Source organism: Xenopus tropicalis, chromosome 5, assembly GCF_000004195.4.
Source record: "Xenopus tropicalis strain Nigerian chromosome 5, UCB_Xtro_10.0, whole genome shotgun sequence".
Classification (NCBI taxonomy): Eukaryota; Metazoa; Chordata; class Amphibia; order Anura; family Pipidae; genus Xenopus; species Xenopus tropicalis.
Window position 1 is genome coordinate 81,580,654 of NC_030681.2, and position 26,719 is coordinate 81,607,372.

The 26,719-nt window shown below is 37.8% G+C and overlaps 1 protein-coding gene across 3 annotated transcripts in view; it reads left to right on the forward strand.

The window, feature by feature from the left end:
- The window catches only part of ascc3 (activating signal cointegrator 1 complex subunit 3), a 316,582-nt gene that overhangs the window by 281,561 nt on the left and 8,302 nt on the right, over window positions 1-26,719 (forward strand). For all 3 annotated transcript variants that reach the window (XM_031901620.1, NM_001374735.1, XM_031901619.1), the window contains 3 exon segments: window positions 11,486-11,710; window positions 21,424-21,575; window positions 21,780-21,930. In XM_031901620.1, the coding sequence (XP_031757480.1) occupies window positions 11,486-11,710; window positions 21,424-21,575; window positions 21,780-21,930 (528 nt within the window).

The window sequence follows — 26,719 nt, forward strand, 5'->3', positions numbered from 1 at the left end:
GGTTTTTATCAAAATTTGTGAAATTTTTAAAAAATCGCTTCAAAGTTTCCAGTCTATAGTATCTTATCTCCTACAGGTCATAAAGTAACCAAATAAAACAACCTAAATATGAATGCCAGGGGTCCACTGAACAGTTTGATGCCCAATATATATAGGTTTAGTATGTGGCGTGTAGGGGCCCCAATGTAAACATACCCCCATATGATCAATTATTTCTGTTATTTCAGCTCCAGCAAAATCAACACATCATTTATGTGGGATAATGCTAGTAAAAAGTACATTCACCCCAGAAAGTCATATATTTTTGGAAAGTACACAGTCCCCCGAATCTACAAAGTAAAATGGGTACCCATGTCTTTTTAAGTACCAAGCCACACAGTTTTTCTAAAGTTAGCAATTTTGATGACATTTCCAAAAATCCCCTCAAAGCTTCCCCTTTGCAGCATCTTATCTCCCACATAGTGTTAGGTACCAAGATAAAACAAGAAAAAAAACGCTCAAAGAGCGAAAATCTACTTGATTTCTCCATGCAGGACTAAACAAATAGTAAATTAGTAAATAATCATATGAAAAATAAGTGAGTAAACATAGGAAAAAAGAATTAAAGTAAATTAAATAAATATAGATGAACTATCTACCGTCTTATATTCAAAATAAAAACGGCAGAATAAATACCCAGTAAACAGTGGGGGCTCGGGTGTCAAAACCCCGAGCCTGCCGCTCGAGATCCAAACATTTTAATCTCTTATTCAGTTTTATTAAGAGCAGGGAAATCAGTGTGCTCACTGGCGTCCAGTAGTGGTCCGGGTGCTCAAAGCCCCGAACCCGCAGCTGAAGGGAAATATCGCCAAAATAGAAATAGGACATCAAACACTCCGGACTGACAGGGTCTGCTAAAACACAGTCTTTATTTCTTCATATTAAAAACAGAAGTGCCTGACGCGTTTTGTGCGTTGGTGCACTTAATCATAGGCCTATGAAAATGATTTTCATTTTTTCTGTAATAATTAAAGAATACCTTAAACTTGATGCCAATTAAGATCCTCTTATTGGAGACAAAACCATCCTTTTGAGTATGATTAATGTTTAAATTATTTTTTTAGTAGATTTAAGGTAAGGTGATCTAAATTACAGAAAGACCCATTATCAGAAAAAAACCTGGGGCCTGAGTATTCTGGATAGCAGATCCCATTTACAATATATTGCCCATTGGCACGTCTCTTTTTTTTTTTTTAAACACACAATAAAGAAACCTTCCCAGGATCTGCTTTGCCATACATTTTTTCACAGCTAAACTTAGTAGAGTTGGGAGTTTCCATCACTTTCCTCAGTTCCAGCTAGTGACCCCATATTGCTCTGGAGAGAGTGGCAAAGGTCTCCTGACCCTTGATCATCAGGAATGCCTTGTGCTGACTGTACCTTAGTGATTTAAGTATAAAGGTGAATTGGTGAAACTCACGCCCTTCAGGCTCTCTAAGTGATCACTGACCTGCGTGACTGCCTCTGACCTGTGTTTCACATGTGTTATCAACTATTTTTGCAGATCAGATCTCCTGCCATAATGGCTTGTATACTTGAACAGAAGCTTTATTTATTTTATTTGAATAAATCACTTAATTCCTTATAGATTTGTAAGTGATTGTGTCCCTGTTTATCTGTTCTGCAATTTTAGAACATTGTTGTGATATATTTTTTCAGTTTAAAATGGATATTTGTGCAGTTTTGTGTGTGTATCTTAGGACTTTTACACACAGGTGCTTTTTGTGCATTTGTCACATAGGTTAAGACACAGATGTGGACAAGCAGATTTATCCCAAAATTCTTTGTTTGTACTCCTGAGCATTAATATTTGCTATTTATTGCAACTAAAGGTGCCCATACACTATAAGATCCGCTCGCTTGGCGATGTCGCCAAGCGAGCAGATCTTCACCTAATATCCCCACCTAAGGGTGGGCGATATCGGGTAGCAAGGGACTTAAAAAAAAAATAATCCGATCGTTTGGCCCTGGGGCCAAACGATCGGATTACATTTGAGCTTATGGGGCAGTCGGTTTCGGGGACCGCATCAACGAGCCGATGCGGTCCCCGATCCGACCGGATTTTCTAACCTGGCCGATCGAGATCTGGCCAATTTCAGGCCAGATATCGGTCAGCCAGGCAGTTCTGTTCTGCCCATACACGGGCCAATTAGCTGCCGAATCGGTCCCTTGGACTGATATCGGCAGCTATAGTCGGCCCGTGTATGGGGACCTTTAGTTTATTGCAGAGTTGTGTTTTTAAAAAAAAAAAAATGAATATAAATGCAATATATATGCATATTAACAAGCTCAGCATTTGCTGACAGCAAAAAACATTTGTGTGCAAGAACACAATTCATTTTATATTATAGCAAAATTCAAGCTATTTTTCAATTCGTGTTTTCAAGATCAAACATGAATGAATAGCATGTGATTTCATTGCATTTTGAGTTCTTTAATGTTTTTATGCAATTAAGTTTTTGAAATTTCTTTTATTAAATAAGCACGTATTTGCTAAGTTTTTCAAATTAGAAAACAAACTGGAAAATTAGATTTTTGATAAGTCTTCCTCCCCTTGTTCAAAAGGAAATATCCCAAATGTAATTTCTTTTTATTGTACTGACATATTGCTGCTGTAACATATCATATATATATATATATATATATTGGATATATCACAATTATATCATAGAATAATATATGTAATTTACATTTGCACAAAAATCCGGGCGTAGGGTGGCAAGCTGCGTGTAAATTGGGTCCAGTGCACCGATCCCCAGTGCTCTGTACCTGACAAAAGAAATTTACGCTGTCAAGAAAGGGAGGGGCGGGGCGATGAGGCGGAGCCTAGGGCGCCCCATATGCTAATCTGAGCCTCAGCACAGGAAACTGGTTCCGTTCTATACTTTTACAAACCGCGGGGGTTATCAGTGTAGGAGACAAAGGGGTAGTGCAGAAATTGCAGTTATGAGTCTGTTGCAAATTGATATCTAATTAGTTTCTCAGTTCTATGTATTTGAAGCAAATGTCCTTACAGTGAAGCCTTTCTTTAACTAACAATTAATGCTGTGCTGGAAATAGCACTTTTTGAGAATGCGCATAATTTGATTAAGCAATGGGTGGAAGGTGACAACTGCAGCACATTCAGTTTTCATATATATTTGTTGTTTCTTCTGTATCACTATGGAATAATTCTGATTTGGTTTTCCTATTTGTAAAGCACAGAGAAAGTCATTCCTTTGTTGCATTTTATTGAAAAATGAAGGCTGAGAAATGCAGGTATGAATATAAAAACAAAAATGTAGCCTGCTGGCTGATGTGTACGCTAAAGCAGTGCATGCTTATTATTGGAATGTTTCAGAAAAAAACGATTTCATCGACCCCATGTAAATGGCCATAAGCTAAAGCATTTACAGAATTTGATGAAAGGTTCACTTTTATTAATAAGAGGGAGGAGACAAAAAAATTCTGCTTCTTCCAATGTTTCCCATGTCAGTGGAAGTTATGTAAGGCCAACATACTGTAAGGGATCGCCTGTATGAATATGGCAGCATGCATAATTTCTCTAACCAGCGGGGAAGTTGCTGGCCAAGAGAACTTGTTGATACATTTATGTAGGCAGGTTTTTTTTTCTTTCTATTGTATATCGCTACGCTGCCAGCAACCCCAAGGCCCCATAGCTGCTGGAAACTGACGTTACTGTTCTATCCACTGAGAAGCCCAGCAGACCTACTCAGTTGCAAAGACTTTAACCATTTGCATGCCATCGAATACAGAATATACAATTTGGGCAGTCAAGGACCTTACTGCCGTGGGGTGTAGATCCTACATTTGCACATTACATCGCCAGCTACGAGAAAAACTTGTTGCCTAGCAACTAATGGTGCTAGCTTTAGCCTCTGTGACTGGCACTAAAAAGGTTAAATATGTCAGAACATTTCAGACTGCTCGTGCTGACGCCCAGCTTTTATTACATGGGGCTACTCTCTGTGCCTCTGTGTATCAAAAATAGCTCTCTTGAAAATATTGAAATCCTGCAGATTGTATGATTTATTGATTTAACATGAACCTGCAGTCAAGGTGCACAAATGCCTCTAACACCAGCTATAAGTGAGCGCAGTCTCCACAGGGGGACACACAGCCCCATTTTCCCCTTACAGTGTAATGTAACATAATGTCCTTGTTTTAAAAGAGTTCATATGCCACAAGCACTGTGGGATTTTGTTTTTATTGTGTGTTTTATACTGTGTGTGTCTGGATTACAGTGATGTTTGTACCTGCTGAACTCCCAATACTTGAAGTCAAAGAGGGGGTTTCCGTGCTGTAGCCACAGAAATACATAGCAGTGGGACAAGCCCAATCACTAGTACTAACCACAGTCCAACTAGCTGCCTCTATCAACAAATGCTGCTGGACTTAATCCTACAGTATCATTCTGTTACCTCTGTTTGTTCAAATATTCTTGCAAAACTCCATGCCACTTGCTGTTTAGTATTGCTAGAATAAACTTAAATAAAATAAGCATTTTTTAAGCTGAACAAGAAATCAGTCTAGGAGAATTTAATTTTTTTTCTATATATCTCCCCAATTCTGTTATGATATACAAAGCCAAGAAAACTGCCAGCATCTTCCGTGTTACTGTTTTATTACTGCTGAAGAAATGTAGCAAAGTATGGTCACTGTTATTTAAGGGCTACTAAAATCCAGCTGCTCACCATGTGGCCAGTGCATGTGTGTGGGGGGAGTAATCTTTCCCAATGCCCTTATTTGTTTTCCCCACATAAATCTGAGCTTGCGTAAACCCTGTGCACATGCCATGTAGCCATCTGTGAAAGTGTTGGCTTCCTTTTGATTTGTACTCGAGCGGAAATCTAAGCTAAGTGTATTCTTGTTAAGAGTTTCCAGCATATCCCACCAATAACCTGCTGAGAAGCGCCTTACAAGTTATGTGTTAATTAGCTGCATTGTAGGATTCTGCACATAGGGTTTTGAGAAATGGATACTGCCGTCACTTTTATTCTGCAAAATGTAATATTTACAACCTATTTACCCTTTGTAATTGACTTATTCAGTGGTTTGCTTAAGGTAAATGTTTTCTTACTCTTGAAGCTGCTCTCACATAGATTGTACTGTGCTTGTCTGTGTTTTATGTACCGATGCCTGATACCTTCCTGTGTTTCCCAGCAAAGCTCCCAAGAAGTAATCACTTTACAAAGTTGGGAATGCTGGTCAGCTATATCTGCGTTATAGTGACATGGAAATGAGTTATTTAATTGGTCCTCCACTGAGGAAAGGATTAATATGTGCATTGCTCTACTGATGGAACTTTTAAAGGAGAAGGGAAGCTATAATCACTAGGGGTGCCGAAATGTTAGGCACCCCCAGTGATTGTAATCACTTACCTTGTACCCCGGGCTGGTGCTCCTGTTAGGAGAAAACTGCACCAGCCCTGGGTACCTGTGAGCCAGCGATCCTCTTCCTTTTTCCGTCTTTGCACTGCTTGCACAGTAGAGTGAAAAGCCTAACAAAAAAATCAGCATTTTCACCCTATTGCTCATCCACCGAACCCGGGCTCTCATCAAAAGGAGAAGGAAGGAAGAGGATCTCTCGTCTGCATTAAACCCGGGCCAGTGTAGTTTTCTCCTAACAGGAGCACCAGCTCGGGGTGTAAGGTAAGTGATTTCAATCACTGGGGGTTCCTAACATTTTGGCACCCCACAGCAATTTCACCTTTCCTTCTCCTTTAAGTACTGTATTAAAAAAACTGTACATTATGGCACACTTCATATTAAGATTGTCCAAAAAAGCCCACATTCACAGAATAGAAGATGGTTTAAAATTCAGGATTGTCCTGTTAAATGGGGCATTATTTGTAAAACATCAGTAGCAATCAATATCAACAGCAATCAATACAACTGTATGTGATGATTAGAAAGGTGAACTGGTTAGCAGTTCTGCACTGTTTATATATTGTATATTATTTACAAGAATTAAAACAATTACATTACAATGATCAATATCTAGTAGAAGTAAATCTAGAGCAGCTTCTTCAGTTCAACTGAAGCGTATATACAGAGTTTGGATGAGCTTACCATCTATTAATCTTTGAATAAGTACCACCCAGAAATCTGAAAACTTAATAGGGTAGTTAACATTTCAGTGTGTTGTGGACAATGATATTCTAAGAGGTCCATTTTGGGAATTCTACAGAAATGTGGTTGCTAGGCTCCCTTTTACCTTGGCAACCAGGTATCAGTTTGGAAAGCAGAATGGAAATGAATAGTAGAGGATCTTTGTATAATGATCAGCACCAAATAGTGTCTGTAATAACACCCACTGGCTTTCTAGGAAGAAACATTCTTTATATCTGGGCTCATCAAGCAGTAAACATGCTATCACTTCTAGTAGGGGTCACGGTGCATATATACAGCAGGAATAGTTAGAAGGTAGAGGAAGCCTACACATATTGAAAGGTTCCAAAGGTTCATTAATGTTACAAACAGTGTGGTTTGCACCAATAAATGAAACATAATGTATTTCTCTGATTTTCCTATGGGGTACTGTATATGTATACATTTTTATTTGTAGCACACAAATTCAACCCATAAAACTTACAGGTAGTGATGAGCTACCGCATGACTTTTTTTGAGTCACATGAGGTTTTTTTTTACATGAGAGCTGTGTTTGTTGATGGGACTGCAACTTTTTCCTTACTCTGCAAATTTGTTCCGCTGCAAATTTTTGTGGCAGTTTTGCGAAAAAATCCACCAATGCCGAAATGCGGAATTTCGTAGCGAATTCTGGTTAAGCCTGGTTAACGCAAAGTAACGATACACAAGTAAAAATGTATACATATATATTGTGAGTGTTTTATGTAACAAGGTCCACAAAGTATTCAGTTATTTATGGGCACAATTATTTTAATTCAAATTAATTTGCTCTGTGAAATAAAAAAGCACTATTTGATTTTGTGGCAATATGTAATTGTTTGGTTGTAAAGAAAATGCCAATCTTCATATTATCTGGCCAAAAGCATAAATCCTATTATGGATATTTACTTATGAGCACAATCAACAAGGCAGCATCATCTGTTGCCACTTACAGTATAATCGTCACAGGATATTAAATGTTAGTAGTAAACCAGTTTTTAGATTGTAAGCTCTATTGAGCAGGGTTCATTATGGATCAGTAGTTGTCTGCAATCTGTATGTTTGTTTTTTATACATTTATTGTACAGTGCATGTCACACTTGATAAATACTAGATTATAATAATGGTAACAGTTAAAGCCTGGATTCAGTGCATCCATAATAACCACCTAATTTTTAGTCTCTGTAAATTTACATGTTCTCTTAAAAAACATAACTGAAACAAAATGAATAAAGATTCATTCCATTTCCTTTCATTCAATGGATCCTTACTGTGTAAGTAAAAAAAAAAAAAAAAAAAAAAGGAGATATATGTTATAAATCAATACTTCAATACTTTATAGCCCCCGTAATTCATTTTAGTAGAAAATGTATTTCCCTTCATGAGCGTGGGCTGTAGATTATCATCAATGCAGGAGAGCGTAAAATAAATGCAACTGTGACAGTTTGAGTTGCTCTGGGCCTACAGAAATAGCATTTTGTGCACATATGATCAACACTATAAAATAAGCACACCGCTTCCATACTCATATAAATTCACTTTCCTTTTGTTGCTGCTTCTGAATCCATGGCATTTGCAGAACAGATTGTAGTTTCTAATGAAAAGGGAAACGAAAATGAAAAATATTGAGTGAACAGCAGGGCCCATTTGATGTGATTATGAAGAATGTTTCTTTATTCTGTCTTTTCTGCTGCAATCTGAAAACAGTAGCAGGGGGTTACAAGCAGACTCTATCGTATGATTGTCAATCACTGTCATTTAACATTTGCAATGGGGAGGCATCTCTATTGTGCTCTGGCTGGTCAAATCAGAGGAACAGATTTGCAGTTAGTAGTCTGTCCAGCCTCCACTGAACAAACAAGGACAGGGCAGTCTCGCCGGCATGTCACATAAGAATATAATGGACTCTGCTGACCCTGCTGACCTCCATTCATCTCCGCTACTAGCTGAATCAAAGCTTCACTTGCCATTCTCAATTTCCTTTAATTACTGCCTAGCTGCAGATAAGAAAATTAACAATCTCGACTTAACAGTCTTAAACAGGAAATTAGGTCAACAAGTTGTAATGTTTTTTCTATAGCATATTCTCATGGAATAGAAGCCAGAGATCAGTGAATACAAATGTGTGAGGCTCTGCTTTGCCAACCATAGTGTCACTGTTTTATTCTTTCTCAGGCTTCATTTAACAAAGGTTACAAAGAAAATTTGTATAAACACTTGTTTGTGAATGAGAAGAATTAACACTCAGTAAAGGATCCCCTCCAATATATTTAGCTTGAAATGCCTTTATATTTGTGTGTGTGTGCATAATACATCAGCGCTGTTTATTTTGCAATACTTTTATTAGATTTCTGATCTAAGACAGGGTAAATGAAAATATAAAAACCTGCTGCCCCATAGTTCCCCAAGAGCATCCCCTGATAAGTAAATCATTTTACTTCCTAAAACACTAATCCATGCGTGCCGAGGGCACAACTGCTCCCATCTGTTTAACCTCTCAAAAAGTTCACATCAATTTATTGCATTCAGAAAGCGCTAAAAAAAAAACTATTGCTATACACAGGAGCCATGATGTAAAAAAAATAATCCTGATAAGCATTGCTTATCGATCCTATCAGTTATAATTGATACTTAGTCACTTGTGTATTATTAAATATATAGCAATCTACACCCCTGTTGTAAAACATAGCACCTCATGGCCTTTATAAAAGTACTTGGATTGCAGCCTGTGGCCCTTATATGGTAATGTAGCTCCTTATATTTTACAATGTGTTTATGTAATATTAATTAATTATTAAGGATGCACCAAATCCCAGATTCGCCAAGTCCAGGCCTTTTTTATCAGGACTTGGATTTGGCCAAATCCAAGTGCCTGGCCAAACCTAAACCAAACCCTTAAAATTAACATAACGCAATTAAGGAAATTGCAAAATTTTGTGTTCGCACGTAACATATGAAAATTAAGGTTTGCTAATGCCCACTAACCAGTCAGACATTTCAGTGGTGGGGTACCTGTGCAAAAAATCATATGAAATCTGATCTGTAGCATTGTTATTTGCTTTAACAAAAATGTTCATTCTGATCTACTATAGCTATTAATAGTGCACTAATAATTCAACTGAGGGCTATAGCCTTAATTTCCTTCAAAATAATTAAAATTTAGGCTATGCCCTTAATGTAAGTTTCTTTTGTTACACTACAGTTCTGTACCAAACCCAAAGATTGCTTTAAAGATGTCCCTAACCCCTAAAATGAAAGATCCCCTTTGAACAATGTTTGAGCAAATAACAAATAAAGCCCGCTTATAATACAGCAAAAAATAGACAAACAGCTTAGTTCCTTGACACTTCTTTACAATCGTCATGCCATCTATATAATCCATGAAGCCAATGAGTAGGATTCATATTACTGCTGGGTGCCATGTCAGCACTATATGTCCATAGAGTGAGATTCTTAGGAAATAACTCAAGCTTCATTAATTCAGCATTAATGCAGAGTCTGTCCGCTGACCATTCTTTTTGTTCTGTGGTCCTAAAATCTTCTTATTCATTTTTGCACAGTTAGGACATGTGGAGACATTCATTGTAAGAAAAAGGTGTGAACACATGTTGGGGGGATCCCAGGGGTCATATCAATTAAAAAATAAATGTCTCATTTGTGATTTAATTGCTTATAAATGATTGCTCCTGAGAGCCGCCTGGCCCTTTGCTTTGTAGCAGTGTCTGTCTGATTCTGTCCACACTATCTGGTAGTTAGAACAGGCAAACAGCAATGTTTAGATATCTAGCATCTCTAATTTCTATTGTATACGTTATTTCTGATCGCTTAAATAAGATTAGTCTTGGTAGACTGAGGCATACAAATATCAGCAAAAACTGTCTTTAACTGGCGTAGGAAGTGACTGATGCCATAGGAGACCCATCAGCGGGTCCCATACATGGACCAATAAGCTGCCAGCTATGTCTGTCCTTTAAAGGCTGTGTATGGCCACTTTTATTCACTTTTATTCGGTGTGGCTATGTGGTTGTTCAGTTTTGGGGGTTTTTTTGTTTGTTTTTTTAGGGTAATGCCTCTGCTTTAAAAAATCTTTAAGTTGTACCTGCACCTGGAAGCACTGAATATTACTCTCAAGTATGCCGAAATACACTGCGTGTGCCTGCACCTGGGTGGATTCAATGATTCCAGGTTCCAGATTTTTGGAGCAGAGGGGCTGATTCTCTGCAAGCGTTTTTCCACTTTCCAAGGATCACCCCTTTGTGGCATAGGCCTTATACTTCTAGTACAACAATATTTTTGTATACGCAACTGTGATTAATGCCTAACTTTTCCCTTCAAACAGTGAACTGTTTAGTTTTCAATATATGCTGAAACCAAGACTTTCTGGTAGCTCTGACCTCTACAACATGCAGTGTTCCATGCATACTCACACAGATAGACACACAGATTTAGTTGGCAGTTGAATCATATTGAGAGTTGCTAAAAAGCTGCTGTCCTTTGTGTGACTTCCTTCAGACAATGCCGAAACCTGTAGATAATTTCTTATTGGACTCCATTTTCATCACTCCCTTTACTTTTTTCACCATGCCTCTGTATAACATCTGTAAGTTTTAGTACTGTCAGTATCTAATTGTTTTGAGAGTGGGGCCTATATATCGGTTTCTTTGGTGGACTTTAGGAGAATGAGTCCGATATTGTCAGTGGATGAGCTGATAAGAGAAATATTTCTGGATTATTGTGCTTTAACTCCTCCACATTTCTTTGCTTTTTCCATTTGTGACAAGTGCCATGTCTACATTACAAGGAAGCCGAATGCGCGCAGTTAATTCATGTTAAATGTGCAGTTTTTCTGCTGTGCTCCACTACAGTTAAGTACAAATTCATGTGTGTGAGAGTTTGTTGTCCTATACTTAGGTGTTAGTGTAGGAATAGCACTAGGGTTGCCACCAGTCTGTTTTACTGTCCCAGCCAGTAAAAATTATACTTGATTTAAAAGTTATTTGTATGGAAATCGACTGCCCAAAATGGCCCAAAATTGCTCCAAAATGCAGACCATTGCTAGGACATATTTTCAGGAAGGGAGAGAATCTTCTATGCATAGCCTGCATATGGGAAAATTGGCCAAATGGAAAACTTCTGATAAGAATTACCATTACTTATTCATTTGTGTTGCCCTTAAATCAGAAAATGTAGATATCAGATATAACAAACAACTGTAACAGTAGAAGAAAATGGAAAGAACCTGTGATTTAACTGGTCATTTCAGATATCGAATTGTATCATTATGTTTAAATAAGAATGATTTTTTTTTTCACTTTAAGGATTCTGAGGAATATGCTGATCTCCCAGTAAGGCACAATGAGGACCAAATGAACAGCGAGTTGGCTAGACACCTTCCTATTGAAGTTAATCCTCATTCGATGGATAGTGGCCACACCAAGACACATCTGCTTTTACAAGCCCATTTTAGTAGGGCTATGTTACCCTGTCCTGATTATGCCACTGACACCAAATCTGTTTTGGATAATGCCATCAGAATTTGCCAGGTATTCCTTTTTTATTTTAGAATTCAAATGTATTGACTGCATTGATTGCATTTTGTAATACATGGTTGATATCTATAACTGTGCAAACTTGTTTCAAAGAAGTTTTGTTTCTTGGTTTGTAAAGCTGAGAGTTGTTGGATGTTAATATTTTCTTCCATATAGCGCAATTGGTGTAAATGTTGTCAAAGTAATAGCATAGGGCAAATGTATCTGCAGAATAGTAATATTTTTCTGTAATATTGTTTTATTTTAGAATACGGCTCATTATTTGTTTTCTGTATTTTTTTAGTAAGGATTTTACCAGGTAATTTAACAGAAAACAAACATAAAAAAATATATAAAATAAATAAAAAACATTAAAAAAAATGACCCAATCAGTAAGGCCCAGACATTGAGTTAGTAAAAGACTACTTGGAAGCCTAATCTTCCACTGTCTGAAAGCAAAGAAAAGGAGTAATAATTATCTAGCATAGACTTTCCCTTGATTTTTACATTTGTACATTTGTGTAGTGACCCATACGATTCATTGAGCGTGGTACATTGCAAGGAAAATAATGCAGGAAGGCCAGATATTTTGGTACTGGTAGAGCCCCATTCTGCCCCCTCTTATCTCTCCCCTGGTCAGTCCTTTATAATACAGCTTTTGTAGGAGTGCATGCTGCTGTGTTCTCTGTTCCTTTAAGAGAGCCAAAACTCATGATTACATTTAAGATTCATGCTAATAAAAGGACATGTAATTTCTGCTGTAGGCTTCTGCTTGCCACCCCACCCTGGCAGCAGCGCCACCCTAGGAAAAAGTTAAAATTGTTCCCCTGCTTATTATTTGAGCAATATTAGTGGATTTTCTCAGCCAGTCCCTTTTGCATTTTGACTGAATGCATTTCTCTTGGTTTATGAGCATATCTGGGAATTTAGTAAATACCTGAAATACCCACATTCATACCTAAGGCTCTGTGCCTTTCCCTTTAACTGCAATATACCAAGCTATATATAGAACTGGACTGGGTAAAGTGATTAGTGCTTAACCGATTTGGTGTTATCAATTCACTTAAGCGCCACCTATGAAATGTTAATCACAGCTTTAATTTGTACAGAATTAACATTTTGATTAGCTGGTGGCTATCTGGCATACTTGAACTTCTCAGTGTCACAGAAAGTGTTTAGCAATGACTTTTTCATTAATTATGTTTGTTAGACAGCAGCTCATCTACAAAAGAACTGTTGCTGGTGACATTATTATTTATAATTATTTTATTTATAGTAACAGTAATATTGTTAACATTGGTTTAGGCTGTTTTTAATTGACATTGAAGGTACTGATGATGTTATTTATCTATGAATGTGTACAGGACTGCATTATATTTATATAATCGTGTTGATGGAAGTGCATGGAATTAGAGAAAAACAAAAGCAAAACTAGTGCAATACGTACAAAACTTTCTTTGTGACTAAAACGCTAAAAGATTTTTAGCGTTCTAATTTGGTGCAAAATGTGCAAATATATTAAGTGAATAAAAAAAAAAAAAAAGTGGGAAGGGTATAAATAGCCAGGGGGATTGATGGTGGGCTCATTTGCTCCTGAGGAAGCGTGCCGTGAGCACGCAAAACGCTTTGGGCTTTTTGTTGTGTCTGATATACTGCTTCACACTGTAAGTAGCCTGCATTGTGCAGGGGTTTTATTTTATATATTAAACGATTTTATACTATTTTCGATTCCTCTTCATTCCATATACTCTGAGGACTAAGGATGCACTGCAATCAATAGCCGAATTGACTTCTCTACATGCTCTTATTTTAATCAAATCTGGTGAGCATTTACTTTGGACACATCGTGTGGGTGTGATACACTGCATTGGGCTGATGTATAAGCACTTTTGATTGTTCGATTCACTTAATATATTTGCACATTTTGCACCAAATTAGAACGCTAAAAATCTTTTAGCGTTTTAGTCACAAAGAAAGTTTTGTACGTATTGCACTAGTTTTGCTTTTGTTTTTCTCTAATTCCATGTGCTTCCATCAACATGATTACACACATCTGAGACCCATCTAAAAAGGGAGGGTTTTCTTATGAGGAGGCAGCACACAGTCACACAGTTTCTACTATACTGAAGATTTGGTTTCAAAGAACTCCACCAAGAAGCGCTGAGTATTTGGGGGACCACCCTATTAACTGTTACATTATATTTATATACATTGTTTTGCTTGAATTTTCCAATGTGCTGAAAATAAACTGTATTTGCATTATTCACAAAATGTGATACCAGCGGTCTTGCCACCACTCTGTGAATAGCATGTTAACTGATCAATGTTACCAAGATTATAATAACCAAGTAACTTTTAAATAACACATAGATAAAACAAACTGAATGCTAACAGATGGCCATACATGGGCAGATTTAAACTGCTGATTCAGGTCCTTCTGACTGATTCGGCAGCTTATCGGTCTGTGTATGGGGCACTCCAACAGGCCTCCCCAACCAATATCTAGCCAAAAATCATCCAGATGTTGATTGGACAGGCTTAATTTTCCTGTTGGATCGAGAACCACGCCGGCTTATTGATGTGGACAACTTCTCATATCTCTTCATTATAATGCGATCATTTGGTCCCAGGACAAAACAATCACATTAGCATGATACCACCCACCCAAGGTGAGCATATTAGTGGAAAGATTCACTGAGCAAATCTTATCATGTATGGCCTCCTTTAAATATGCTGCTTGAGTCTAATGAAGCTTAATACAGGGAGAAGGGAGAAATATGCAAGTGGTGGAATGATTAAGGGCACAAAGAAGGAAGGAATTAAGCCTCAAACATTTCAGGCTGAGGTAATACATCATTAAGGATTACAGAATCATAAGCATTGCCCTATCTGTTAATGGAATCCTATATTTTCACCATATGTTAAAACCCATGTTTTAAGAAGACCTTTCTTTGGTTATTGGACTGATTTATCCATTAACAAAAAATGCAGTTGTGAAATGACTACTTGAAAAACTGGTCATATACAGGTATAGGACCCGTTATCCAGAATGCCCGGGACCAAGGGTATTCTGGATAAGGGATCTTTCCGTAATTTGGATCTCCATAGCTTAATTCTACTGAAGAATTAATAAAACATTAATTAAACCCAATAGGATTGTTTTGCATCCAATAAGGATTATTTATATCTTAGTTGGGATCAATAACAAGGTACTGTTTTATTATTACATAGAAAAAGGAAATCAGTTTTAAAATTCTTAATTATTTGATTAAAATGGAGTCTATGGGAGACAGGCTTTCCGTAATTTGGAGTTTTCTGGATAATGGGTTTCCGGATAAGGGATGCCATACCTGTACTATAAAGTTGCCAGACAAGGAGTTCTTTGCCCAATAAAGCCACCCAGGTGGTGGACTAAACCTGTATTATCTAATCATTTAGATCCAGACTGATGAACAGATCAGCATCTCATATATGGGAGCCAGTGCAGATCTGTCCTCCATCCACTTCTGGATTTCTATGGGCTACAGGAAAATTTTGAGTCAGCCCAGATATGGACTTTTGTCTAGTAGATGTTTAGTAAACTGAGTTTTAAACTCACCAACTATTGCCACCAACTATGTCTCCTGCAGCTCATGTTCTATAAAACACAAATGGAAAGCAGAAAAAAACACTATTTTGTTTGGCAGTACTTAGAATCAAATCAAAAGGGGGGTTCTTATGCTATTATTTTGTTCCCATTCTTCGTCTTATGTATTTGCCTATTTTTTCCATCCGTCTCTCATTTGAGTTTTTATCTGTGCTCTATAGAAAAGCCAAGCATAAATTTGCAGGGTAACTTAGCGGCAGATTTACTAAGACACGGAGCGTTCGCGTATTTTCGCCGAATTCTTCATACACTTGCGTGACTTTTTTACATGCTTGCGTGAAAAAATCCGAAAGGTTTTCCCACTGTTTACAATTGTTCGGTATGAAAATTTCAGGACTTTCGGATCGCCAATACAATATTATCGTGACTAATACAATTTTTCTGTAAGCATTTTCGTGATATTTGCGATCTTCAGAAATTTTCGTATCCAATCCGAATTTATCCCATTCGGAATTCGAACTTGGGATTTCATGAATCTGTCCCATAGTGTTATACAGTGGTGTGAAAAACTATTTGCCCCCTTCCTGATTTCTTATTCTTTTGCATGTTTGTCACACTTAAATGTTTCTGCTCAAGATAACAAAATTGAACACAAAATGCAGTTTTTAAATGAAGGTTTACGTTATTAAGGGAGAAAAAAAACTCCAAATCTACATGGCCCTGTGTGAAAAAGTGATTGCCCCCCTTGTTAAAAAATAACTTAACTGTGGTTTATCAATTTCAATTTTCAATTTCAATATCAATTTCTGTAGTCACCCCCAGGCCTGATTACTGCCACACCTGTTTCAATCAAGAAATCACTTAAATAGGAGCTACCTGACACAGAGAAGTAGACCAAAAGCACCTCAAAAGCTAGACATCATGCCAAGATCCAAAGAAATTCAGGAACAAATGAGATCAAAAGTAATTGAGATCTATCAGTCTGGTAAAGGTTATAAAGCCACTTCTAAAGCTTTGGGACTCCAGCGAACCATAGTGAGAGCCATTATCCACAAATGGCAAAAACATGGAACAGTGGTGAACCTTCCCAGGAGTGGCCGGCCGACCAAAATTACCCCAAGAGCGCAGAGACAACTCATCCGAGAGGCCACAAAAGACCCCAGGACAACATCTAAAGAACTGCAGGCCTCACTTGCCTCAATTAAGGTCAGTGTTCACGACTCCACCATAAGAAAGAGACTGGGCAAAAACGGCCTGCATGGCAGATTTCCAAGGCGCAAACCACTTTTAAGCAAAAAGAAAATTATGGCTCGTCTCAATTTTGCTAAAAAACATCTCAATGATTGCCAAGACTTTTGAGAAAATACCTTGTGGACCGACAAGACAAAAGTTGAACTTTTTGGAAGGTGCGTGTCCTGTTACATCTGGCGTAAAAGTAACACAGCATTTCAGAAAAAGAACATCATACCAACAGTAAAATATGGTGGTGGTAGTGTGATGGTCTGGGGTTGTTTTGCTGCTTCAGGACCTGGAAGGCTTGCTGTGATAGATGGAACCATGAATTCTACTGTCTACCAAAAAATCCTGAAGGAGAATGTCCGGCCATCTGTTCGTCAACTCAAGCTGAAGCGATCTTGGGTGCTGCAGCAGGACAATGACCCAAAACACACCAGCAAATCCACCTCTGAATGGCTGAAGAAAAACAAAATGAAGACTTTGGAGTGGCCTAGTCAAAGTCCTGACCTGAATCCTATTGAGATGTTGTGGCATGACCTTAAAAAGGCGGTTCATGCTAGAAAACCCTCAAATAAAGCTGAATTACAACAATTCTGCAAAGATGAGTGGGCCAAAATTCCTCCAGAGCGCTGTAAAAGACTTGTTGCAAGTTATCGCAAACGCTTGATTGCAGTTATTGCTGCTAAGGGTGGCCCAACCAGTTATTAGGTTCAGGGGGCAATTACTTTTTCACACAGGGCCATGTAGGTTTGGATTTTTTTTCTCCCTAAATAATAAAAACCCTCATTTAAAAACTGCATTTTGTGTTTACTTGTGTTATCTTTGACTAATAGTTAAATGTGTTTGATGATCAGAAACATTTTGTGTGACAAACATGCAAAAGAATAAGAAATCAGGAAGGGGGGAAATAGTTTTTCACACCACTGTATACTGCCTAATTTTATATATCTTGAAATCTCACTGTGTGACATTTGATACTTTTATGTACAGGTATATCTTTCTCATTTTGTTAAGTTTAAAAAGACAAGTATGTACATGATAAGAATGCTTCAAAACCGGTATAGTAGACTGCAGTGTATTTAAAACACTGTAACAAATACAATGAAAATACAATGAAACAAAATGTATCTTAAAAAAAAAAAAATGAAGACAGGCAGGAGCATAAAATTGGAGAAGGTGACCTGGAGGCTGCTGGGGGATGTTACTGTGGAGCTACTCACAGTAAATGCTGGGTAAGAGAGCAAAAAGAAAAATGAATGGGAGTTAGGTTCATAGATCACCCCTATGTATTTTTTCTACCTATATCAAAATAGTATTTGCAATAAATTTCCTTTGGTGTATGCTGCTTTATTGTCCCACATTTCTTAGTACTTAAATGGCCACTATGCTTTACAGATCAATGGCAAACTTATTAATGGTTTTTTCAAATGTGGGAGAAGTGGGTGTTTACATGTAAAGATATTCCCCCAAAAAGGATCATTTTACCTCTAGGTAAGCCATACAAGATTAGCCAGTATATATTATGTACATTCAAAGGTGTGATATACATATTACTATGCAAATTTGGGTTGCCGTATAGGGCGGTAAAAGAAGGAAAACTAAAGATAGATTTAGAGAACATAGGCTTAAGGTTCTGAAAGGTGATACAACATATGGATTTTCCAGACATTTCAGTGAAGTGCATAATGGGGCTTTGACAGGTTTACAGGATATTGGCAGAGAACAAATGACATCTCACCTCACTGAGCATAGGCTGGTTAATGATCTACATGAGAGAGAAAACTACACCATTTAGAAATTTCAGATGTTGTCCTCATAGGGTTTAAATAATATGTTGAATTTTGTATTTATTTGAGCTGAATGAACTATGTATTCTGATAATGGGAAATTTTAGGTTTTTAAGATACTGATGTTGATTATTTATTTATTTATTTTAAATGTGATAGTGTATTGCTTATTTTAAATTTAAGGAGACCTCCTAATAACATTCAGTTGCCTTTTTTAGCCAAGCTGCACATGTTCTGGGTATGCCTGCATAGTGTGGGTGATTGTAGCTCTGCTCATGCAAACTCCATATTGATGTGCAGAGACTGCTGTCCAATTCCTTGTAAGACTGACATCAGTCAGATCATGTGCAGTATGTAATCTTCAGATAACATCAGATGAAAAACATGGTGTTCTATATTGACCACTGTGTCTGATGAGCAGATTTCATACTATTATCTTATAAATGCAAATCCTGTTATTGAATTAAATATTGGAGCACACCCGCCTTTTCTTGTTTGTCTCTTAGATAATTCTGGTCTGACTATTGAGGTGGCTGCACTCGATAAAGGACAATTTTAAAATTTGCCCACCTAAACATTAAGTGCTGCTAATTATTAAATATGAAATAATTTTATTTTGCTTGTGCCCTGAGTTGCCCATAACCATTCACAATTAGACTGCCAATATGATATTGCTGATGTTAAAGAAGAACTAGACCCCTACAATGAATATGGCTAGATATGCAATATTTTCTATACTGGACATAATGCACAAGCACAAAAGGTTCAGCGCCTCTAAACTATATTACTATAGTTGTAATGATCCAGTACTGCAAAATTCTCACAGGGGTTCCCCATCTTGGATTTTTTAAGAATGCCAGTGACCCGCACATGCTCAGTGCGCTCTGGGCAGCTGTTGAGAAGCTAAGCTCAGGGGTTGTTGCAAATCATCAAGCAGAAAATTGGGTTTGCCTGTCATATAAGCTGATTATATTGCACTTTTTTCGGAGCTGCCTTGTAGTAATTATCTGAATTTATTACTAATCAGTCTTAAAGGAGAAAGAAAGGTAAAAACTAAGTAAGCTTTATCAGAAAGGTCTATGTAAATGCAGCCATAAGCACTCACAGAAACGCTGCACTGACTTCTCTGGAAAAAGATTAATTGTGTCTGTAATTCCTGTGCCAGAGACACGCAGCTTTCTGTTCTCTGCTCTTTCCTGCTCCCCCCTCCCTCAAGAATACTAAGAACTCACTCTCCCCCCCTTAGGAATGTGGATCTAAGCCAATCAGCAGGAGCTAGTCTTACTAACTGAGCATGTTCACTTGGTCTGCATGTCTGTGCAGGAGCGAGGCATTATGGGAACTTTCTTTACACAGCTCAGCTTTTTTTTCTTCCTGTTTGGCTTCAGATCTTCTGAAGGGGAGAAATATGGGGAGACTTAAGGGCATTATTGAGAGAACTGAAGATATGCCTGCAGCTTGAGATTAACTCTTTACTAGCCTTTCCTTCTCCTTTAAATTGTGACATTTATATTCTATATATACAGTATATTGTGTGTCGGTCCCTAAGCTCAGTAACTGAAAGCAGCACAGAGCATCTGTAGTGAATAAGCAGAAAAGAAGATGGGGAGCTACTGGGGCATCTTTGGGGGCACAGATCTTCCCTGTGAAAGGATAGTGGTTGCCTTGTGCTGGTAGAGAAGCCCAAAACATAATGTATAATTTTGTGCCCTAATTGCGCTTTAGTTCTCCTTTAGGGCAATGACACACGGAGATACTTGTAGCCAGCGACTTGTTGCTACTACAAAATATACAATACTGATAACTCTTCTCGACAAGTAGCTGGCTACAAGTATCTCCGTGTGTCATTGCCCTAAGGGCTGTGACACATGGGGAGATTAGACGTCGTGTGATTTGTCGAAGTCACGGAACTTGCCTTGATAGGAAACTTCCATGACTTAAGCAATTTGCGGCACCGCGGTGGGATGGCATTTCGGGAAGATTAGTCACCCACGACAAGGGAGATTTGTCACGAGGCGACTAATCTCCCCGTGTCACAGCCCTAAGGGCTCTGGTACATGGGAAGTTTAGTCGCCCGCGACAAATCTCCTGTGTCTCGGACGACTAATCTCCCCGTCTACTCTGCCTCTCGAGGCAACTTGCGCGATTTCACTAAAATCACGCCGCCACGTTTGCAATCCGGGGAGATTTGTCGCCCGCGAACAGGGAGTTTTGTCGCGGGCGACTAATCTCCCCGTGTGCCAGAGCCCTAAAGGGCGTATGCACCTTCTCTTCATACCTCCCTCAAAGTCACAGGGTCAAACAATTCCTATACTGTTACAACAGGCAAATTAAACTGCCAGAGATTATCTTCTTTGTGGACATTGTACTGCAATAGGAGGCCTATCACTCCCTTTAGATCTAAAGATTGAGGGACAAAACTGCAATATGTAATCTAAAATCTAGCTGCCAGTTCCAGTGTATACTAAACTAGTTTGCATGCATTGGCATTTCTCAGCAAATGCTGCATTTGTTTTAGTATTAATGTAATTTAATTAAAACTGTTCTGCATGTGTAAACATGTCCTTTGTTGGAAGAAGCTTTTCCTGTTTATTTTATCTAACAGCAGCCTTGTGTTTGTCTGGAAAAACATTAGGTTTATTGCTAAGATTAGTAACTGCTGTTATAACATGTTTAATATGCAGTTTTGAACCAGAGATTCCTAATATTTCCAGTCTTGTGCTACAGCTAATTTGTTACAAGGGATCACGGCTAGCAGAGTTTAGAATGATCTAATGAACTGAATATTATATTTAGACTGAAAATTATTAGTTGCCGTTCCTTCCTTTTTTGAAATTGTCTTTTTATGTCCCAGCCTCAGATACATTGCTTTTAGCTGATGTTTATAACCACTTTCATTTTATCTGGTTGATATTTGATATGATTTGTCTAAAATGTACGAATTCAATATTTTTAGATGACTTTGTTAGAAAACCATGTATCAAGCTCACAGACACTTAAAGGAGAACTAAACCCTAAAAACAAACATGGGCAGACATGCTGTAATGTTTTTACATTATATTTGTTCATTATACCAGGTATAGTTTTCTGTCTCACACACGTGTTTTCCTTCACATTAGGCAATGCTGGATGTTGCAGCTCACCACGGCTGGCTTGTGACAGCTTTAAACATTGCTCATTTGGTGCAAATGGTGGTTCAGGCTCGATGGGTAAATGATCCTTGTCTGATAACAGTGCCGAACTTAGAGAAGCATCATCTTCATCTATTTAGGTGTGTATATTAGCAACCTCTGCTGTGGGTTGATATCTTTTACCTGTATTACAGTAACAAATGCCTTTGTATGCTGGTTTGGTCTGTATCTGACTAAACTGTACATTGATTTGCATGTGTTTTAAGTAACAGTGATTCTTATATTTTTATTAACACTCCTTGTATTGTTTGGAAATTCATTTGATTTTCTTCTACAAATGGCAGCAAATGGAACCAAGGAAAGCGGAAAGCTATCTCAGGAGATTTCACAGGCCCCATTGAATGCCTCCCGGAGCTGATTGCTGTATGTGGTGGAAGGGAAGATATTTTCTCCAGCATTCTAGAGCATGATGTGCAAGTGACACAAATATCCCAGGTAATGGACTTTGGCAATGCCCTGCAGCCAGCGCATTTTATAGCTCCTATAGATAAAGCCTAATTGAAAGTGAAATTAAGGTTCTGTTTAATGAGCCTACATTGTTTGAACAGTTGTGTAAATTTAAACTCTATTGACTTGTGAATCCAGAGAATACATGGCAAAAGATTAAAAAGATTTGTTCAGTGGGTGTCTCTGAGTACAATAGGTTTGGAGAAGTGAGTAATAATAAGTACATCTCCAACACATAATCTGACATAATCTACTAATTACCTGCTAGTGGCTTGAGGTATTTGCTTCTGATCAATCCAACGCTTTATTTCTAGTTATATACTATCCCAGAAATCTTTGCCTTATCTTTAGAAACCGCAAACGATATTCTCTATTCTGTGTCAGCAGTTACTGGAATTACTGAGCCCCACAGCAGAAACTTTTTAGGACCTCTTGTTAAAGATCTATTTTGGAAAGATTGCATTTGGCACTCTACATTCCTCGTGCTGCCAACTGCCGCTGGGTCCGTTCCCTTTCTTGTTATTTTTCGGCGTGGTGCCATAAAAAGGTCAATAGTCATCCAGTTGGAAATATTTGTCTGCAATAGTCTTCTTTTTTGTAGCCAATTTGAGGAATGGAAATGCTAATTACCGATAGTCACAACTCAAGACTTCCATCATTCACTGCGCTCTAATACAGCAAAGGTTTTAGATATGTTTGCATTAACCATTGCAATTATTTAATCCCTCAGTGTGATTATGCCCTGTATAAGTCAGTTTGAGGATGTGATTGTACACACACACACAATGCTGCAGTAATCATGTTCCTCCATTCTGCATTATTACTAAGCTCGACAAAACCCTTGCTCCTGACATTTATACAATTTAAAAGCAATATTCTTCATTCTTCACCCATCTGTCCTGAATACTTAATTCTGTATTAAGTATTCATATAAACTCTAGATATGGTCATTATATATGTGCAGGTAGTTATATTTTCTAGCTTTCTCAGAGCCTAGCAAGTATTCACGGTATCTTGTTAAGACTTAATAAGGTACCAGAAAGTTCTTGTAATATAGCAATCCTGAGAACTCTATAAAGTAATGCACAGATAGTCCCAGGATAAAAAACCAGATTAATTTGGATACATCACTGCTAGTTAAAGGAGAAGGAAAGTCATTTTGGCATTTTACTGCCAATAGATTTGCCACATTAGTGCCACCTAGAACAATATATTTATTCTGCAGAAACCATTACCATACCTGAGTAAACAGATTTAGAAGCTTTCTCCTTTTGCCTAAGATAGCAGCTGCCATTTTAAGTGGCAGTCTAGCTATTATAGCTCAGATCACACATTCCTAAGGGAGGGGAAGGGAGTTCTTAGCATTCTGGTGGGAGCAGGAGAGGGGAGAGAGAACTGCGCAGACTGTGGCCCCGGGAATTAAGGATGTTTCTGAGAGAAGAAGTCAGACACTGGAACATCATGTTGACAAAAAAAGAGACAGGAAATCCTGTGTTTCTTTTGATAGAGGACTCAGTGCAGCATTACTGTAAGTGCGTATAGCTGTATTTACATAGACCTTTCTGATAAAGCTTACTTAGTTTTTACCTTTCCTTCTCCTTTAAACTCTCTAGTTATATTATGTTTCCTAATGACTGCAACTGCAGCAACTTATTTTATGCAGCTAATCTCACTTAGATTAGTCAGTTAAATTGTGCTTGACTTGCACAGTTTTGTGGATTGTTACTGATTTTGTTGCTAAGACCAAAAGAACTAAAAGTGCCTTTGTAATCATAAATTGCTTCTAGAAAAAAATGGCTTTGCTCCTGCTGGAACCATTTATTTAGGTGAAAAATTACAACCTAAAGCCAAATTTCACTTCTGGCAGAATCAGTTTTAAGTAAGAAATTGGCAATTGCCAGAGGGGCTGCTGTTAGATGCCATAGATAATCACTATTTAGTGAGCTACGGTGGGCTGTTTGGGCCTCGGTGTATCTGAAATGCCGGGTCTTCCCAGTTCGGACCCTAATTCTAATATGCAATTTTTTTTAATTGAAATGTCAACGTGGCCATACAGGTACCAATAAAATCATACAAAACAATGTTTCTTACAATACTCAGTACACATATGATGGCTAGCAGTCAGTTCATTGAGGCTGCTCCTCTTTCCTTCCTGCTATTCTAATTGTTCACCTGTGGACCTAAACATGAGAAATATAAAATTTGACCATACTGTGTTTGGCCCCTCATACAGTATCCATCCTTTTGGCCCATGGGCTAATTGATCAGATAACATAAAGGATCAACCATTGTATGGCTGCCTATAAACAAAATCTCTGCAAATACTGCAATTGCATGAAAGCTGCATTTAACTTACAATATTCATCGCAGTATTAGAAATTAGGTGAAGTGTATGTATCTCTCTTCACTTAGCAGTAGCCGACAGGAAAATCCCATCAGCAGAGAACTGCACTGAGCCACAAATATGATCCTCTGCCAGCTAGTCTATATGTGTCTTAGGGCTCTGGCACACGGGGAGATTAGTCGCCCGCGACAAATCTGCCTGTTCGCGGGCGACTAATCTCCCCGAATTTCCATCACACCGGAGAAAATGTAAATCGCCGGTGGAATGGCATACGCGGCGGCACAATTTCACTGAAATCGCGAAAGTTTCCTCTCGAGGCAACTTCCGCCATTTCACTGAAATCGCGGCACCGCGTATGCCATCTCACCAGCGATTTACATTTTCGCCGTTGGGATGGCAATTCGGGGAGATTAGTAGCCCACAAACAGGGAGATTTGTTGCGGATGACTAATCTCCCCGTGTGCCAGAGCCCTTACATGAGAACAAGTTGTTGAACTGGGAGGATGAGATTTGAGAAGTCCAATTTGGCCCCCCAGGGGGCTATTTGCCAAGCTAGCGGATTTACTATGTGTATGGGCCAGATTTAAAAGTACCAAGTAACTGGGCTCGTAAGAGAAGAGAATACAGTATTTTTTTGTTTGTTTATTTTTGCAGTGCTGAAATAACTATTATCAGAATGTCAGAGTTAATGCAAATGGTCCCACAGATGCCCAACGATTGGACACAGTTCTCTTTTATAGTTAAAAGAAACAGCTTTTGATCTAATTAAGCCCACTGCAGCATCACTGAACCACATTAGGAAAAAAAAACAATGCACTTTTCTGTATTTAAAAAAAAGTGTGTATTGTGGTTTGTAAACATTTTGGGTTTGAGCCTTTAGATCTCACTTTAACTGACCTTCAGCTAGGAGAGCGAAAAGATAGTTTAGCCAAGCCTAAACCAGTTGGCATTCATGCTCAGCCATTGTCCAAACACACTCCTGCTAATCCAAGCAAAGCTGGCAAGAAATAAATACTATAAGCAAAAAATGAGTGTATGCACAACAATGGTTAAACCCTATCAAGGCTCTGCAGCTAAACTAAAACTTTTTCTCTTAGGGCTATGGCACACATGTAAATATATATATATAGTGTGAATAATGCACCCCATATTGTCAACTATAAGGATCTCATAAGTCACCGAGGAGTTCCGGGACCATTTAAGAGGCTGAAGGCCCAATGCTTTTGTATTGGTCATGGAACTTTAAGGTGACTTCTAATATCCTTATATTTGACAACAAGGGGTACTTTATTTATTATAATACACAAATTTCAATGAGTTGTGACAGGAATTACATCAGTAAGCAGCAATTATAACTGATGACATCACCAAGCACCATTTATGAGGATGTTCATGCCTCCTGTGTGTGTGTTTGTGTGTGTATATATATATATATATATATATATATATATATATATATATATATATATATATATATATATATATAAACACTTGTTTAATGCAATAGTACAGCACCCTGCAATAGAACAAAACGTGGTGCACGTCCCCAACAGGTTCCGATATCCTTGCATATACAATAAGTTCAAGAATGGACAGCACACACTTTAAAGTGCAAAAGGTATATTAAAAGATCAAATTCATACTGTACACAAAATGCATTTTGTGTACAGTATGAATTTGATCTTTTAATATACCTTTTGCACTTTAAAGTGTGTGCTGTCCATTCTTGAACTTATTGTATATGTAGATATATATATATATATATATATATATATATATATATATATATATATATATATATATGTCATTATCCGTGTATTTTTTTTTTACATTGCATTTATCAACAGAATATAGTTCTCTGCAAAGTAATTTAAATACATACAATTAAAAATGCAGATTAATACAGAGCAGCTCCAGTGCTAAATGTACAATACTGAGCCCTAAATAACTAGCAAGTACCAAGCACCATTTTGTTTAATGGGGCAACTATTCTTGTACTTTTGGGTCATGTGAAAGTCAAATGAATCATTTATCCATAGGGCTTGTTTTTTGCTTTTTTTTTTTTTTATTAATTATGGTCAGCATTTTTAGGGGCTTCTCTAAGCTAAGTACATTTATATAATGTATGTATTAGTGACCTTACATGAAGAATGTGCCGCACTGTTGTCTCTGCTCTTCATTAGGTAGATAATCTAATACTGCAGGCAATCAAGACTATATTGCTTACATTCATTAAGCTCTTGTCCCTACAAAAAATTTCTCCGCGGACTATAATGTGCTATTATTTGTTTAGGAAACATTTGCTGTTAGAAGCACAGAGACTTTTTAAAAAAAAAAAAAATTAACATCTCAGTGAAAAATGCTGGATTTCCTTATTCAAGAGAATGCACTTTGACTTTGGAACATATAACTTAAATCATTTTCAACTGAATG